Below are 19137 nucleotides of genomic sequence, written 5' to 3'. Positions count from 1 at the left end.
AAAAAAAAAAAAAAAAAAAAAAAAAAAAAAAAAAAAAAAAAAAAAAAAAAAAAAAAAAAAAAAAAAAAAAAAAAGCAGGCATCTCGATTCGAATCACCTCTACATCATCCAAATCAATATCATTTTCTTTGTCTAGGAAATCTTTGGGAGTAACTCCTGCCTTTGACATTTGGTCCTTGAAGAAACGTATCTTTCGTGCCATCTCTCCACATCTTTTTATCTTCATCCATCAACGACAACAACAACAACGAGAGAAAACCAATTTTTACCATTATACGCTATAAAACTTTCTTTCATTTCTTTCTACACAAAAAAAAAACTTACCTGAGCAGCATAAGTCCGTTGGAATGGGCTCTTGTCAGAATTAAGCTGGAATCAACATCAAAATAGCCATATAAGAACAACAGAAGATCTCAAATAGCGAAATCAAAGGCCAAAGTTCAAAAGACAATGCTTCGACAGATCAACAACATATTGCAATGGATGATCGAACACGCCTACTAAATGAAATCATCAATCAAAAGGTAGACAGAGATGAATGATCATAGAGAGAGAGAGAGAGAGAGAGAGAGAGAGAGAGTAAAAGTGTATAACGTACGTCTTTGAACTGGACGAGGCCGAAATCGCCAAGATAAGAGACGGTAAGATGAGCGGATTCCATGGGAACAATGACTTGAACGAGTTGCATAGGCTCGGAACGCATCAGATCCATCGGCGGACAGCAACCACCGTGAGTCTCCGCCATATCTTCGATCGAATTCCGAATCTCGCGGAGGAGGAGGAAGATCTCGGATTCGTGATCTCTCACTCTTCTCACAGTGGATCGATGAGCCTTAAGGGGGACAGTTTTGATTTTTAAGCGACAGAGAGAGAGAGAGAGAGAGAGAGAGAGAGAGGCGATTTTTGTTGTCGTCTCGTGTAGTTTGTTTGTTACTGCCACGTATTTCTTTTTTGTATTTTTTTGTTTATTATTATATTATTATGTTGTCCCATGTTGACCCATATGATTCATGATTTATATTGTCTGGAATTACGTTTTTGTCCTGGTTTACTCAATCTTAGTATTTAAGTATGGGTTCTCTTTGTGACGGCCCATATTGAAGTCGGGCTTTTTCGAACATTTCTAGCTCGATAAACATTGTGGTTAGCATACAATATATATTCAACTTTTTGATTTTCGTTACTACAATTAAAATTTCGTTATATTGATGAAAACAAATTCGTTATCGAGAAACAAAAACTCTGATGGGATTAATTTGAAATTAAAAATATTTAAAATGAAAAATGTGTTAACTACTAATAATCTATATTTCGACATCGAGGATGGATCGTATCAACAATTGGACACATTTTATGAATCACAAATTTTGATTTAATCGTCAAGAATACTTTTAAAAAAAAAACGAAAACAAATTAATCTTCTGGGAGGTCCTCCATCCAAACCATGTTATATTTGTTTGTCGATTTTAATTTTTATATGAATTGGTCTTTTTATAATACAACCAAGAAATAATACTAGTATTAATCTATATTGAACTTGTGGGTGGTAGCTTTAGCTTTACATGCATGCATAGGCTACACCATATAGGGTGTGATTCCCATTAACGCCTTCAACTAAATTTAAAACCTTAAGTTTGTTTGTTACAAATACTTTTTAGGGGGAGCGAATAATTCCAAAAAGCTAATGCTAAAAGGAGATCGCATCTTATTATGTACGATCTCGACACCTGTTTAAGGAAACTCAATTAAGATATACGACGAATATAACTATTATAAAAAGGCTTGCTAAAGAAAAAGAATGATTCACGAATATAACTATAACACATCTAATCGAATCTTTAAAAATCCAAAGCAAGAACATCTAAGTAAAAGACACACACACCTAACTTTACTTGCAAACACACTCATGTACGACGTAGCCTTTTTTCTAAATGCAAAATTGTGAGGCAAGCTTGATTCTTCTCATCGCTAGAATAACTAACTAACTCTCTTTTACAGTTTTGCCTTATTAGATGAGAGTCAATTCAAGGTAGGCCGATAAAAATTGTTATCGAGTCTCACTTATGAAATTGACATATGATATGAATATATGATGGATATTTGTTCATTTATTTACTCAATAATTAATTTTTGAGCTGAAAATTTATGATTCTTCACAATAGTGGTCATGTATGATAAGATTATGGTTTTTAATTATTATTATTGTGGATATGTTAGTTATTGGTGTGATAATTATTAATTAGATTATGAACAGGTAGATAGATCAGTTTGATTATTGATGTAACCATTAAAAAAAAAACGTAAATACTTTTGAAGTATCTATGCCCCATTAAATGGAAGTAGAACTGGAATTGATGAGTAAATAAAGTAGGCTAGTAGGTAAAGATGCAGAAGTTAATCCCCCTCTCAAGTCTCAACGGCCACCTGTTAACATACTCATTTGTCTATGACTATAATATTATGGACACAAATCATTTATTTCCGACTTTGGAAGATGCTCTAAATTTATCATCATCATCATCATCATATGTATACTAAATTTATTTTATCATTTATGTACTTCTTTTCTTTTTGGAGCTAGATCCTAGATTTTATTTTTCTTATCATGATTATAAGCTAGATAAGATTTACGTGGTTCTTTTCAACTTCTTTTTTCTTTCTTTCCCTAGAGTGTTAGATTGTTGTGTCACTGTGTGTAGATATAAAGTTCATTAAAAAACAAAATGGTTTATGCATACAACAATGAAGGTATTATATGAAATGCGTTAACAAGAAAAAGCTATTAATTATATATGACTGTAAATGAAGTAACGTAATATATATGAACGAGAGAAGTAGCAATATGTGATGAGCCCTAACTTGAAGTAGCACACTATTTCATTAGATTACAAGAAGTATACCAATTAAAAACTATCTATCTTCTTAGGACTGAAGAATATTGGTTGCTGCCGGACATGAAATCGGTAAAATGACTAGTGATCATCAATGGGCATGAAGAAGTCGAAGGAGGAAGTAACGTCTCTTGACGATTATTACAATTTCTATTATTATGATGATCTACCATCACTTTGTCGGGTCCTTGATCGTGAAGAATCCCTCTGAAAATGTGGCCGCCAATGTTCACCGTCGTCTGATAAGCGTATTGCTCTTTTCCGTCGTGGATTGAACTCACTTTTACGCAGCGGAAATCTGCCGGAAAATTCAACTCTGCCGGAAAATGTTCCGGAGTGGTGCGGATTTGTACACCTAATATCGGAAAGAATGTTTCAATATCACATGTTTTGATTTACGATCGAGTATTGATTGTTTAATAAATTTGTTTGTAGCAATATTTTTTTTCTATTGGAACTTTAAAGAACAAGGGACATACACAAGATTGCTACATTTCAAGATATTGTCAAAGATCATTATGGTGCTTTATATTTACTAATTAATCTAGTACTTAAAATAATCAAGAATAAACACACACACAAAAATGGAAGAAAACAAAAAATCAAGAATCATAAGCAAACCGGCTTGTGATCATTTTTACATCAAATAGTAACCTAATTCATCATGGATCTCCATCATACAGTCGAATTCAAGAAAAAAAAAACATGGATTTTTTTTATATATATAAGCGCGCGTCATCATATGTGCATGAAGAATCGACATGTATTCTACATGGTTTTAGGTTTATGACTCATGAGATCCAATTTTCCAAATTTTCAATCTTCAGGTCAAATACAATTAACTCAAAAAGTCAAAGAAATTCGAAAATGCTAAAAATCAAGATGTGATCTGGTGAGATTTATATAAGCTCTTATACAAGAGAGCATTAAGTAGGAGAGAAAAGAAGGTAAGAACCTGATGATGATGAAGGAGAAGAATCTGGAAGTCGTTGTAGTTCTCTCAGACGTTTAATGTTACTACTAGTAGTAAAGAGTGGTTGCGGTTGCCTTTGGTGTTGGTGTTGTTGGTGATGAGATCTTCGATAGGCAGGAACCCAAGTGCTCTTGATGTGAGTTTGGCAATGAAAGGCTTTGGATTTGCAGCAAGTTCTGCATCTCATATACACACACTCTTTCTTGGCTTGATTCCCACAGTCTTCACACCTTCTCCCCATTATCATCATCATCACCTCTTCCTTAACACCATATATATATATATATATATATGTAAATATAATTATCAGGAGAGGCCTTGCTCTCTTTGTTTGCTTCCTCTATAATCTATATGTACAAAAGGAGAATGAGAAGATTTTGTTTTTGTTTTTGTTTTTTTAAACGTTTTTATTTTCTTTTTATAAATAAATGGTATTTTTGTTTTTTATTTATTAGGTTCCATTGGTAACTAAAGTTTAGGCTTTTAGCACTCTCTATAACCACATTATGAAATTCAACTAAAACATCCATAACGTTACAATAAGATTACTAGCTTATGCAATGATTTGTTTTGTAGCAATTAAAACTTAAAAGCTTGTGGGGTTTTCTCTACCTATTTACAACAATGACATGTATCTATGCCACATATCTTAATTATAATGATGGGTGGGAAACTTATGGTATGTTTTCTTATCTATACTTTAGTTTATGAATTTTTATATATGATCGATGCTTTGTACTATTGTCGGCCGTAATTTTTATTCATATTCCTTGTGAATTGCAAAGCATAATAACAATTGTGGTTTTCACATTTTTTCAACTCGATTGCAAAATATTTTATATGCAGAATCATGTTCTTATATAATCCATCCACCATATAGAATAACATAAGAAAAATATATGTGAAGAGTTTTTGCCGAACGTTGTTGAGTTGTTTTCCAACTCTTTCCTGAAATGAAAACTTTGAAGGCCGACGAAAGGACAATAAAACAGAGAGAAGCATTGTCCTTCTAAATGTAATGGACAACAAAAATTCCAAGAAACAAGAAACAAAAGTACTGTAGTTATATAACTTTGGCAAACAAATTATTTTGTATTTTATGGTCTACTGATGTCAGAGGACCTCAGGAGGAACCCCCTCCAAGATAGAATTCTGAGTATATTTGTCACCGTACTTGAGACGGAGAGCATAACAAACCAGATGCATCTGCGCCAATAACTGCAAGATCGCAGAACGCGCAGATGTTTCCTTCCTGGCTTGGTACAAACCAGGTTGTACAGTACGGACATGAAACGCGTTTATGTCCTCTGTATATTGGGACATAAGTGGACCCGCATATCACAAACGGGTTTCTATAGTCGTAGTTAAGATTGGTCGCATCTGTCCTGTTGCCTCGGCAGGCTTGCTCAACTTTTATACCCATCATATTATGGCTCTCCACAGCTGAGTGTGTGTCCAGATATCTAGTGGCGAAGGTATAAGCAGTTGCAAAGTTTTCTGACCTGTAGCAGACGCTCATTGCAGTAATCAGCGCTAGGCGTACGTGAGGTATTCGGAGGTTGCAGTGAGTGAAGTAAGCCGCAAGCTCTTGCTGCCTCACTGGATCATCTGTCATTTCTCTCCTCTTGATCTCCATTCGAAGACCTAGGACATATTCTTTAACATTGTAGATCAGTTCATTGACGCAATCAACGTCTTCTCTTGACTCGACTACCACCAATGGGATGGTTTGGAGAATAGAGAGGAAAACACGGAGAGCCTCAGTTAATTTCCCAGCTGTTGTAGCTTTGAAACCGGATTTGAGCTTCTCTTCTAGCTGAGAGAATTCAAAAACAAGAGCTGGCGGGCCAGGGACGTTAGGACTGGGGGACTCCCTCCATCCACGCTAAATCGCAAGAGGAACCACAGGAGATGAAGAAAAGGCACGGAGATAGCTATGGCTCCCACTGAAAAGATCAAGAAACATGGGTTTCAAAGGCGCAAAGTTCTTAATGTCAAGCTGTCTGTGGAGCAAACGCATTGCAGTGTCGAAGCTTCCTGCTGCAGCCTGCTCAGCAGCAAGGGACGACTTGCTCCAAATCTGACTTATCAGCATACCTTGAGTAGGTGTCACAAAAACCGATGAACGAGCGTTAGCAGAGGCTTTAGGAGTGTCAAGCTCTGGTGGGAGCTCCAAGTCTTCAAGTCCCCCCCATCCACCTTCCTCGTCGTCAACTGCTTCTTCACCATCCAATATGGCTTCGATGTCTCTGTTCTCCATTCCATCAACATTGACCATGTCAAGTTCCTCACCCCAATCTCCTTCAACATCTTCTTCTTCTTCTTCATCAACAGCCCCTCCTCTGTTTGCACTCTCAAGCCCTCCATCAAATATTCCTTTCATCACCCTCAGAAGTGGCCAATCACCACCACACATGATGGGAGTTGGAGGCATTAGAAGCGATGGAGTTTTCCCTTCAGGCAAAGGGGGCACGTTGTCTCCTAGCTCAGTTGCCAGTCGCTCAGCAACATCATTTAAACCATGAACCGAAGCTGTGATATAGGCTAGAGGCAAATGACCCGCATTCTCTAGTATCTTAACACGCTCTTTAACATCTCCTAGGTAGAGAGCATTGTGAAACTGACCCATTACATTGTTCTTCACCTCAGCAATCTTCATTAACTTTGATAGCTTGTCTAAATTGCCAGTAATGAGATAAAGAAAAGATAACCTCTCAAAGTTCTTTGTTTGCTGGTACGCAAACTCAACAATTCTAGAGTTTCCCTGACGAAGAGCCTCCACTCCGAGTCTATACCAGTGGTCTTTCTCATTAATCTCTGTAGCGGATGCAACAGCAACACTGATGTTTCCACTTTCAAGAGCCAAATTGAATCGAATCCTCTCGTCTTCAACAAAGTGGAGGGCAACTTCAGGAAATCCTTTCTGCTGAAGATAAGCAATCATAGCCTGTCCACATAGCTGGGAGTTCTTTATCATGCTCATGACGTGATCATATTTCTTTCTCAGCAATGCAAGCTTGAAAATGTACTCAGTTGCATTAATGGTGATAGCCCTGTTTTTCCCATCCCGGTCCAAGCAAAAGATTGTATTTCCAGAAACCTTGGTGATATAGATTGGGACATCCAGGGTTTGGATGATTCCACTATCTCCATTAGGAAGACAGTACTTGATGTGGTTCAGAGTTGTGTAAATGAAGACACCATTGTCGTCCCAGGCTCCACTTTTCACACGTATTGTCTCATGAAGGGTGCACTGGAGGACGAGTTTTTTGCTTGCAATAATGATAGTATGTTTACTGAGCAAAGCAACACTCTCCATATCGTTAGACCAAACAACGTACCTAACAAAAGGTGTCTGAAGCTCACCGAGAACAAGCCTTTGTTGAAGGTCAAATATAACCACTTTATCCTCAGATCTACAAAGCAAATTTCCAGTCCCAGCATAAAAGATAGCATCTGTGGGAATAGGCAAAGAACTCTTTTTAACCACCTCATTCTTTAGATTCTTCACTAGCACCTGGCCGGTGCTTTTCTCAAGAACAGCAAACCGATTGCGAGCAATGAACACCGCAGAACCCCCTGTCCCCCTCTTGGCATCTTGCACAACGTCACTCCTCCCAACGCTATCTTTCGGTATGATGTACAACTCGTAAGAACCACCATCCAGATCTGAGCAGATTAGGACTGCATTTTCTGTCGGACTGTAGGATAAAGTCCTAGGACTTTGATTCAAGCTTGGGGTACCAGGACGCCGTATAGGAATAACTTGGGAATCTTTTTGAGTTGAATACTCATAGTACCGCAAAAATCTATCCTTGGCATAGAATAAAGAATCACCACTCAAAGCAAATGCAGGACGTTCTCTCTCAAGTTTGAAGACAATCATACCATTGTCATGTCCCGCTGCCAGCAAATTAATCTCAGGGTGAACTGCAAGAATCCAGAATCGATCATGTTCACGGCGAAAGGTTTGGATTCCAGTTCGCATAAAGTTAGCATCCCAGGTACGGATGCTCTTATCCTCAGAGCTTGACACAGTTATGTCCTGTTTTGGATGGAACATAACGGATGTAACATTATTCATATGACCTCGCCATGTACCCCACGGATCCGAAGTTCTGAGATCTGCAATAAAGTTGAAAAGAACGCATTACTACCTTAACTCCAATAAGGCATACACAAATTTTACAAACAAGTATGTCACTAACGGATAACATAAAAATGAGTTACCATTCATACGCCAGACCTTGACTTTGCAGTCATCTGCAGCGGAGACGATAAGAGGACGGTCGGGGTGAAAAGCAGCCCAGTTTACACCTCTCTCATGAGCTTTAACGACGTATTTGACAGTAGAAGCAACACCACCAGCAGGAGACTCTGTCATCCTCCTAAGAGCACCGATATTCCAAACACGAACAGTCTTATCTGAGGAAGCTGATAAGACTAAGTATTCTTTTGGGTGGAAAGAAGCACACATAACATTGTGATTGTGACCAGTCAAGACAGATACACAAGTCCGGGATTTCCAGTTCCAAATGCGGATAGTCTTATCGTCACTGGCACTCACAATCCATGGGTGCTCGTGATGGAACTGAACCGTGCGGATATGATCATGATGGCCAAGAGGAGTGAAAAGACACCTCCGTGTTTCGTAGTTCCAAACTTTAATCTTGTAATCATCCCCTGCAAGATTACGTTAGCATTAAGATCACTGTAATGTAATGAAGGAGAACGCAAAACCTCTTCCTTTTACAATATCAACCAAACCAAAATTGCAAAGCCTCTTCCTTTTACAAGCATTAAGATTCCCAATGTTAAGACTTTTTTTTTTAACGTCAATGAGAGAAATTGAACAAGGAAGAAACTTTATGTTAAATTCTAGATGAACAGAAGAAAGCATACCTCCGGAGACGAATAGAGGCTGAGAAGTGTGAAAATGAACACCACGAACAGGTCCTTCGTGCTCGTTAAAACTATCGATCAAAACACCTATACGATAATCCCAGAGCTGGATCACACCACTGTGCAAACTGGAGAGAATCCATGGCCTTTTAGGGTGAAAGCTCAGACCATTAACTCTGTCACTCTTGGTCTCGAACTTGGTCAACGTCAACATAATCTCCGATAACGAAAAAGAAACAAACTCTACATAAACCAAATTCACATATAGAATATGACCAATTTATTTAACTCAAAAAACAAGAAAAAAAGACACGCAAATTAATCCATATGTGATATTGCAGATAGATCAAATTGCAGCACTAGAGTTAGATTGAAACATAGAGTTGAATAGTAAGGAAGAAAAAAACTTATGATCAGCAGCATTACCGGAGAGAGTAGCTAAGGGTTTTAGAATGATGAGAATAAGAAGATGGGTTCAACTTTGAATCCTCTCGAGTGGCAATTGGGACAAAGATGAAGTTTATAAAGAAGTAAACACTAAATAACGGACTCATTGGTCTAATGATGCCACATGTTATTTTTCTCAGGAATAATAATAATTTTCATTTGATTTTTTTGACCAAAAATAAAATATATATTTATAAAGTTAACTTTTCTCACTTTCTACCAAAAAAAAGTTAACTTTTCTCTTTTCTCATTCCTCCACATCAGCATCCACCTAATCATTTTTTTTTTGTTTTTCATAAAAAATACTATCTTTAATATTCATTCATTGCATATTTATTACTTATAGCTAATAATAGTAAAAAATAATTAAAAAACGAATTAACTAAAATTAATTAAAATTTTAAAATAGTATAAACAATAATATAATTTTTAAGTAAATAATAAAAATAACAACTATCTAAAAATGAATTAAGTAAAATAAATGAAAATTTTAAAATAGTAAAAATAATACTATAAATTTGTTTTAGTAATAATGTTATTATTAAAATTATAACCAAAAAATGATTATATTTCAAATTTAGAATGGGTTAATGAGTTTGAGAATGTAAGTAAGATTTTAATGCATGGTGGAGTAAAAAAACAAGTTATGTAATTATAAAAATCTAAAAATGAAAATAATATTGAAGTGAAACATTAGTGTCTAAGAAACATATACCATAAAGATTTCTTATTAGATTTTACTTATAAGAAAGAAAATATTAATTACTTAACTTAACTTAACTTAAAAGTTTGATCTAAAACAAAGACATTGTAAAGGTCATACTTTTTTTTGGGAAAACTATGAAAAATAATTTTGAAAAAATAATCTATCTAAAAAAATAAAATCAATGGTCTGGAAATATAGAAAAATGATATGTAAGTCGTTCCAAAAAGTGGCATGTGATTTGTGTAGCATATCTCATAAAGTATATTATCAATTGGAGCTACAATTTTATAACATGATAGAAAACATATATAACAAAATAATATATATATATATATATATTATCAAATGTTTTTAACCCAAAACATAGGCAAAAACAACATATTCAAAGTACACTACGTTTTTTTTAAAAGACGAAGCTGAGGTTGCATCACAAAATTAACATCTGCAAATAACATATGAGATTATAGAAAAATATATAACTTGGATTAATGAATATATATTCATTGTGGGGTTTAAACGTTTCATCATTTAAGCATTCTTGACTTAGTCAGAAATTCTATTATGGTAGATGATGCATTTGGACAACCTCATTGTAGCGACATAACACTAAAATTGTTCATGAAACTTTGTATATTCGCATTTAATGTAGGATATCGATATGTTTAAATAGTCTCTATAATTAGGTCAACGATCAATATTGACGTTAGAACTTTTAAAATTATGTTTTCATGGGATATGAATATGGAATGAACTCTTTTAAAGATAAAATGTCAAAAGATTGTCGTCAATATTATTGCGACACTAGACAATATATGTTATATATAGATTAGTAAAATAAGTACGGCATTTATATAGATTTCTCTTTTAATCTTGAAATTATATTCATATTCAAATGATTCTTATTGATAAAAATTTTAACTAAAATCTCACGTAAAATCGCAAATAGATATAACAAAGAAATATTATCTTAAAAATATATATATGTTGTATATCACTGAGTAAAGTAAGTTTAGTATTTATATAGATTTATACTCAAAAGTTGAAATGATTATATTTAAGCTCAATAATATCTATTGATAGGAAATATTTGAAATTAAAATCCCGGGCGTGCGCGGGTACAAATTCTAGTAGTCTAAAAAAATAAAAATCTTCCTTTTGTGAAAATTCAAACAACTGTATTATATGATAAGGTTTTTAGTTGATCCGAACCAAACCAGATAACAGAATAAAACCCAAAACATTGTTAAAACCCAAACAAAAACCAAAATGAACCAAACCGAAACACATCTATTGAGATTTAACTTGCATATACAATCATCATCATCTGTATCTATATCATTAGTTCTTAACAGGTGTGGTATATCGTTTAGTGTTTGGGACGATAACTTGAGATTCGTCGACCGACTATTAACTCAGATATGGATGGTGTTCAATGTTCATAATCGAACTCAGTTTTATGGAAAGCAGTTTGACCACTGGGGGAGTAGACATATAAATCTTATCATTCATTCATTTGTGTGCCGGAGGACGGTTCCAGGATATGACTAGCATAACTATCGCGGTCATGTTTAGCTAGGAAGTGTTTTGTTTCATAATCATAAGCACAACTGGAAATTTACCCCCAAAACAATGGAAACAAAACAAAAAAGATTACGTCTATATTTCTCATCATAGTGATCGAGTTTGGAATCCAATAGGCCTAAATGAAATTGTCATGAGAATATAAAATATAAAATCAAACAAAAAGAAATATAACGCAAGAAGATAAAGGTTCTCATGCTGTTGTTACTAATATAAGAAACAATTTAAAAGAGTAGCAGAAGGCGCAGCAGAAAAAATTCACAAACCTGATTTTTTTTTAAGTAGACATCACAAACACCAAAAGCTCAACACTCTCTTCTTCCATAAAAAAAGAGCATCTCGTACTTACCTCACGATTGAAGCACATAATATCAATCTGACTTATTCACCGGACTTGAGAAGCCGAGCATAGCAAACCAGATGCGTCTGCGCCAATGACTGAGAGATCACAAACCGTGCAGATGTTACCTTCCTGGCTTGGTACAAACCGGGCAGTGCAGTAAGGACATGAAACGTCTTTGTGCCCTCCGTAGATTGGCACATAAGTCGACCCGCATATCACAAAAGGGTTTCTATAGTCGTAGTTAAGCGTGGTTGCATCTGTCATGTTGCGTTCTGCGGCTTGCAAAACTTGTCTAGCCGTCCTTGCCTGGCTCTCAATAGTTGGGTTTGTATCCAACAATCCTCTGGCAAAGTGAGCAGCAGTAGCCATGTTCCTTGACTTGTAGCAGACGGTCATTGCACTAAAGTACGCAAGCCGTAGGTGAGGCGTTTGGAGTTTACAGTGAGTGAAGTAAGCAGCGAGCTCTTGCTGCCTCACCGGATCATCTTTTATCTCTCTCCTCTTGAGCTCCATTTGAAGACCTAGGACATATTCTTTTACAATGATGACCAGTTCTTTAACTTCGTCGACTTCTCTTCTTGACTCGACTACCACCAATGGGATGGTTTGGAGAATAGAGAGGAAGACACGGAGAGCCTCAGTTAATCTCCCAGCTGTTGTGGCTTTGTAACCGGATTTGAGCTTCTCTTCTAGCTGAGAGAATTCAAAAACAAGAGCTGGCCGGCCACGGACGTCAGGACTGGAGGACTCGCTCCATCCACGCTCAATCGCAAGAGGAACCACAGGAGATGAAGAAAAGGCACGGAGATAGCTATGGCTCCCACTGAAAAGATCAAGAAACTTGGATTTTAAAGGCGCAAAGTTCTTAATGCCAAGCTGTCTATGGAGCAAACGCATTGCAGTGTCGAAGCTTCCTGCTGCAGCCTGTTCAGCAGCAAGCAACGGATTCTGGCTCCAAATCTGACTTATCGGCATACCTTGAGTAGGTGTCACAAAAACCGATGAACGAGCGCTAGCAGAGGCTTTAGGAGTGTCAAGCTCTGGTGGGAGCTCCAAGTCTTCAAGTCCCCCCCATCCACCTTCCTCGTCGTCTTCGTCAGCTGCTTCTTCACCATCCAATAAGGCTTCGATGTCTCTGTTCTCCATTCCATCAACATTGACCATGTCAAGTTCCTCACCCCAATCTCCTTCAACATCTTCTTCTTCTTCTTCATCAACAGCCCCTCCTCTGTTTGCACTCTCAAGCCCTCCTTCAAATATTCCTTTCATCACCCTCAGAAGTGGCCAATCACCACCACACATGATGGGAGTTGGAGGCATTAGAAGCGATGGAGTTTTCCCTTCAGGCAAAGGGGGCACGTTGTCTCCTAGCTCAGTTGCCAGTCGCTCAGCAACATCATTTAAACCATGAACCGAAGCTGTGATATAGGCTAGAGGCAAATGACCCGCATTCTCTAGTATCTTAACACGCTCTTTAACATCTCCTAGGTAGAGAGCATTGTGAAACTGACCCATTACATTGTTCTTCACCTCAGCAATCTTCATTAACTTTGATAGCTTGTCTAAATTGCCAGTAATGAGATAAAGAAAAGATAACCTCTCAAAGTTCTTTGTTTGCTGGTACGCAAACTCAACAATTCTAGAGTTTCCCTGACGAAGAGCCTCCACTCCGAGTCTATACCAGTGGTCTTTCTCATTAATCTCTGTAGCGGATGCAACAGCAACACTGATGTTTCCACTTTCAAGAGCCAAATTGAATCGAATCCTCTCGTCTTCAACAAAGTGGAGGGCAACTTCAGGAAATCCTTTCTGCTGAAGATAAGCAATCATAGCCTGTCCACATAGCTGGGAGTTCTTTATCATGCTCATGACGTGATCATATTTCTTTCTCAGCAATGCAAGCTTGAAAATGTACTCAGTTGCATTAATGGTGATAGCCCTGTTTTTCCCATCCCGGTCCAAGCAAAAGATTGTATTTCCAGAAACCTTGGTGATATAGATTGGGACATCCAGGGTTTGGATGATTCCACTATCTCCATTAGGAAGACAGTACTTGATGTGGTTCAGAGTTGTGTAAATGAAGACACCATTGTCGTCCCAGGCTCCACTTTTCACACGTATTGTCTCATGAAGGGTGCACTGGAGGACGAGTTTTTTGCTTGCAATAATGATAGTATGTTTACTGAGCAAAGCAACACTCTCCATATCGTTAGACCAAACAACGTACCTAACAAAAGGTGTCTGAAGCTCACCGAGAACAAGCCTTTGTTGAAGGTCAAATATAACCACTTTATCCTCAGATCTACAAAGCAAATTTCCAGTCCCAGCATAAAAGATAGCATCTGTGGGAATAGGCAAAGAACTCTTTTTAACCACCTCATTCTTTAGATTCTTCACTAGCACCTGGCCGGTGCTTTTCTCAAGAACAGCAAACCGATTGCGAGCAATGAACACCGCAGAACCCCCTGTCCCCCTCTTGGCATCTTGCACAACGTCACTCCTCCCAACGCTATCTTTCGGTATGATGTACAACTCGTAAGAACCACCATCCAGATCTGAGCAGATTAGGACTGCATTTTCTGTCGGACTGTAGGATAAAGTCCTAGGACTTTGATTCAAGCTTGGGGTACCAGGACGCCGTATAGGAATAACTTGGGAATCTTTTTGAGTTGAATACTCATAGTACCGCAAAAATCTATCCTTGGCATAGAATAAAGAATCACCACTCAAAGCAAATGCAGGACGTTCTCTCTCAAGTTTGAAGACAATCATACCGTTGTCATGTCCCGCTGCCAGCAAATTAATCTCAGGGTGAACTGCAAGAATCCAGAATCGATCATGTTCACGGCGAAAGGTTTGGATTCCAGTTCGCTTGGTAGCATCCCAGACACGGATGCTTTTATCCTCAGAGTTTGATACAATTATGTCCTGTTTTGCATGGAACATAACGGATGAAACGTTATTCATATGACCTCGCAATGTATCCACCTCCCAAGCTTTGGTTTCTGCAATAAAAATTGAAGGCATCAGTCAGTACCTCAATGATTCATAAAATTTAACTTTATGTAAAAAAGAAGACGAATTTGCATAAGAAATACCATTCATACGCCACAGCTTTACTTGGCGGTCATCAGCACCAGAGACAATGAGAGGAAGGGTAGGATGGAAAGAAGCCCAGTTTACTCCTCTATCATGACCTTCAAGGACGTACTTAACTATAGCGTCAACCCCACCAAAAAGATCAGAATTCATCTGACTAAATCGCATGAGGTCGTCAGCAGGAGATGCAGACTTCTTCTTAAGAGCACCAATGTCCCAAACACGGACAGTCTGATCCAGTGATGCTGATACAACGAGGTCTTCCTTAGGATGGAAAGAGGCACACATAACATAATGATTGTGGCCAGTCAACACGGAAATACAAGTCCGTGACTGCCAGTTCCATATGCGGATAGTCTGATCATCACTAGCACTCACAATCCACGGGTTTTCGTGGTGAAATTGAACAGTGCGGATATAATCAAGATGCCCGAGAAGCGTGAAAAGACACCTGTGAGTTTTGTAGTTCCACACTTTAATCTTGTAATCATCCCCTGCAACACCCAACGTAATCAACTACATATGAGTAATGTTCTGGAAGAGCATTAGGATAACTGTAATGAAGAAGAAATCCCAAGCCATTTGCATTTATGTCCAAAGGCAATAGTATGCAACATGTACCATAAGATCTGCTTTCAGTGTGTACTAGGTTCATTTATCTTAAACACAAATTAGAACTATAGCTTGGACAACAAGAGCTCTAAGTCATCCATCAAACTCAAGCTAGATCTAGAAACCGGGGACGCTAAGAGTTAACACTTAACCAGATCAGGATTAAATAGATCATGAAAATGTATCAAACANGTGAAAATGTATCAAACAGGACTTGTTGGACCAAAAAAGAAAGCATACCTCCAGAGACGAATAAAGGCTGAGATTTGTGGAAATGAACACCACGAACAGGTCCTTCGTGCTCGTCAAATCTATCGATCAAAGTACCCATACGATAATCCCAGAGCTGGATCACACCACTGTGCAAACTGGCGAGAATCCATGGTCGTTGAGGGTGGAAACTCAGACCCTTAACTCGGTTACTCTTGGTCTCGAACTTGGTCAGCATATTCACAGATTACGAAATAGAAACAAACTCTACACAAAAAAACCACAGATCACAGCGAATGAGAGAAATCACGGGAAAAAAAAAGTAATCGACGTGAAATTTCAAACAGATCTAAGGAAACGAAGCAGTAAGATCCGCGAAATCGAGATTCGTAACATGAAGAAGAAGGAGAAGAAATAGAAGATTCACCTCAGATCAGTTCACAAGGGGAAGCGATCAAGCACAGCTTCACGGTGACGATCAGTAGGATTACCAGAGAAGCGTAGATGCGAGAAGAAGAGAAACACACGAGGGATCGTCGAGAAGAAGACGGTGAGATTCAGTTTCGTGGGGTGTATAGATCTGAATCCCTCCGCTCAGTTATCTCTGTCTCCAATTCGCGTTTCCACTCCTAATTTAATTGGCATGATTTATTCTTTTTTTTTTTTTTTAAGTTTTAACATTGTTTGGAAAGCATTAACTTCACTCTCTTTTTATTACAAATCATTAAAATCTGTAAAAAAAAAATTGACTATACTAGAGCTTCTTATTTTTAAATCAGATTAACATTTTAAATGCACAATCAAAAACTATTTTGTGAGGAAAAAATATACCAAATGTTGTTAACTCGAGTTATGAAAATAAAATTGGTGGATATGTATATTTATAAATACATAGATTTACGTAATTAACCCTGCATTAATTTTGTAATTTCCTCTGCCCTCGACTCGATTCCTTTGAGATACTCAGTCAAGATCCGCTGCTGGTATGAACCTCCTTCCTGGTATAATCAACATATAATTCCATCGGTTAGAATGATCAATTTTGGAAAACCGAACCCGGTTAGCCTCACATTTACTTTGAAGAGATAAATAGTGCAAACAAATGTTTCATTCATGGTGAGCAAAAGGCAACGCAGACTAGAGAGGAGGGGGAAGTGAAAGAATGTTTCAAGGTGTTTAGTTTGTAATGTTGCTCTGTTTTAGAGAGTTTACCGTTACTTACAGTTCGAATCAGTGTGCGCTCGATTCGTTTCTTGATAACAGCAGATAGCTCATCAGGTGTGATATCTCCTTTTCCGATTGTTAATCCGTCTACGAAAAGCTTGTTCCATTGTTCCTCAGGAGCTGAAACACACACATATAATATAAACCAATGTGAAGTCTCGCTGGGGTTTAGTGCATGGAAAATAAGATAGGTTGCAGAAGAGACCTTTTATCAGAGTTTCGAGAAAATGCTCGGCTTTTACAACTTCGTTCCCTGTGACAAGTGACAACAACCAGAAGCTCTAATTGGTAAGTTTATCTGAATAAGACTATGATGAAATTTTCTTTGTAGAAAATGGAAGCATATAGTAACTTTGCACAATAGAGTAAATTACCTTTCTTTGCATAGCTACGCTTGGAGAGAATGGTGGCAGAATAGAGTTGAAGAACTTTTTGCAGCATAGCTAATAGCCCTGGTTTGTCTTTATCTTCTTTTGCCTGAAAACAACCTTCAGCCTCAAACATTCAAAAAAATACATCTAAACACTGTCAAGGAAAGACCCTTTTTTCTTAACCAGGAGCTCCCGTGTTACATAGAAGTCAATTTTCTATGAGTGACATTTGCAACGATCATACAAGTGAAACAAAATAAATTGTTGCACTTACCTGCCGGAGCTGAGCACTAACTTCTGAAAGAAATCCTTCATCTAATTGCCCTTCTTTTTCCCTTTGTATTATTTCCTATTAACACACTGATATGATGAGTAACTATGACTACATCACATCCAAAACTATATAACCACCCTTTTGAATAACTGTGGTAGAAAGTTGTACGCATAACAAAAAGTATAGATGTCTTGTTCAAAAGAAAGTGAAGAAGAACTATTATATATGTATATATATATATATAGATATACCTTTTCCATTAGATTGATGGCTTCAGGGTCTCTAGGAGCCCATGAAATCTCTTCCACTCCATCTATAGCAGGTCTTAAAATCCCTTTCAGAATATCAGTAGACGTTTCTATCTTTTCCTACAGGGATATAATGAGCACTCAATCATCTATCTTGTAAAGGAAACACTAAAGAAGAAGAGACATGGATGGAACCAAGAGAAAAGAAGAGCCGAAAGAAAAACCCGAGTCTTGTTCACAACGCAGTCAACTATAGTCATCACAGTTGTAGCTAACTCCTCATAGTCCTTCTGCAAGAACCAAACCCTTCCCCCGAAATCAGAGCTCGAAAGCAATGTTCTATCATTAACATAAACAATGGATACTGGTACCTTGTCATCATCTGATTTGCATGTATCTGACCTAGCCGCAAGTCTTATCCAAAAAACCTCATCAAAAGCAAGGATATTTTCAAGAACAAGCTTCTCAACCTGTTCAATGCATATGGCAACAACAGCAGAGAAAGAAAAAAAAAACTCAACTATTCAGAAGAAAGATAACAAAACACAAGATTGAGTTTAAAGGACTCAAGCTAAAGGAACTATAGTAGCAGACTAACTTCTCTAGGGTTTGCATCTCTAAGAGCATCAATCATCCTATCGATTTCGACAGTCTTCTTAAACGCTTCTTCTGGATCTCCCTTGACTGCACAGATCAAAGTTCTCCTGTTTTATTAGACCCAAAAAAAGATGCAAATCATTATCTCATATCTCTAATTACATTACACAGAACCATAACTTCAAAGGGACTTAAATTTATTTTTTCCAAGTTACACGAATTACAAAATTAAGAAATCGTAGACCAAGACATAATCACCTTCGCTTCGAATCGACTCCAGAGAACAGAGAAAGCTTCCATATACTCGAAGATACAAAAACCCTAGAACCACCCAATCTACAAAGCGACCCACTCTGCTTGAAAATAGCGGAGGAATAAAGTCATAACAAGATAGTGTTATTTCGCTATTGCTGAAGAAGTGAGAACAGAGAGATTAGAAATTTGACCTGCTCCCGTTGAAGATGATGATGAGAATTGCAAGAGAATAAGCAATGAACAGAGGAGGAAATTGCCGCCATTAGAGTGAAGAAGGCACAGAGAAGGGGGACTTACACTGACGGCCGTTCAAGCTCTCGGTAACCAAATCCTCGTCCGGCCTAGACAAAAAACTCTCCAATGGTCGTATCATTTTAGCTCACTAGATCCATTACTGGGCCGTT

General features: G+C 37.5%; 4 protein-coding genes and 2 pseudogenes across 6 annotated transcripts; all 6 read right to left on the bottom strand.

Annotated features, from left to right (window-relative positions):
* Nucleotides 1–888, bottom strand: part of LOC104702687 — a 7434-nt pseudogene extending 6546 nt beyond the window's left edge.
* LOC104702683 (protein SHI RELATED SEQUENCE 3-like) lies at nt 2842–4125 on the bottom strand. The gene is made up of 2 exons (XM_010418587.1): nt 3847–4125; nt 2842–3246 (listed from the first exon to the last, which is right to left on the bottom strand). The coding sequence occupies exons 1-2, from the start codon at nt 4115–4117 to the stop codon at nt 2915–2917; spliced, it is 603 nt and encodes a 200-aa protein (XP_010416889.1). The 5' UTR covers nt 4118–4125; the 3' UTR covers nt 2842–2914.
* Nucleotides 5015–7954, bottom strand: LOC109124930 (annotated as a pseudogene).
* On the bottom strand, nt 8018–8980 carry LOC104702682 (coatomer subunit alpha-1-like). Its single transcript, XM_019227151.1, has 2 exons — nt 8767–8980; nt 8018–8547 (listed from the first exon to the last, which is right to left on the bottom strand). Exons 1-2 carry the CDS (start codon nt 8978–8980, stop codon nt 8018–8020), a joined length of 744 nt encoding a protein of 247 aa, XP_019082696.1.
* On the bottom strand, nt 11557–16453 carry LOC104702681 (coatomer subunit alpha-2-like). The gene is made up of 4 exons (XM_010418586.2): nt 16192–16453; nt 15795–16031; nt 14942–15436; nt 11557–14848 (listed from the first exon to the last, which is right to left on the bottom strand). Exons 2-4 carry the CDS (start codon nt 16000–16002, stop codon nt 11886–11888), a joined length of 3666 nt encoding a protein of 1221 aa, XP_010416888.1. The 5' UTR covers nt 16003–16031; nt 16192–16453; the 3' UTR covers nt 11557–11885.
* LOC104702680 lies at nt 16551–19098 on the bottom strand. Of its 3 annotated transcripts, none has more exons than XM_010418583.2 (11): nt 18925–19098; nt 18737–18831; nt 18480–18585; nt 18253–18351; nt 18106–18171; nt 17885–18001; nt 17634–17708; nt 17363–17465; nt 17194–17241; nt 16977–17108; nt 16551–16762 (listed from the first exon to the last, which is right to left on the bottom strand). In XM_010418583.2, exons 1-11 carry the CDS (start codon nt 18994–18996, stop codon nt 16728–16730), a joined length of 948 nt encoding a protein of 315 aa, XP_010416885.1. In that variant the 5' UTR covers nt 18997–19098; the 3' UTR covers nt 16551–16727. The 3 variants fall into 3 exon arrangements, with proteins under 3 accessions (XP_010416885.1, XP_010416884.1, XP_010416886.1); XM_010418582.2 differs by having other exon boundaries at nt 16987–17108; nt 18925–19096; XM_010418584.1 differs by lacking the exon at nt 18925–19098 and having other exon boundaries at nt 16987–17108; nt 18480–18565; nt 18737–18822.

This window comes from Camelina sativa, chromosome 7, assembly GCF_000633955.1.
Source record: "Camelina sativa cultivar DH55 chromosome 7, Cs, whole genome shotgun sequence".
NCBI classification, from domain to species: Eukaryota; Viridiplantae; Streptophyta; class Magnoliopsida; order Brassicales; family Brassicaceae; genus Camelina; species Camelina sativa.
Note: the sequence above shows the minus strand (reverse complement) of the source record. Positions and strands in the feature narration are given on the sequence as shown.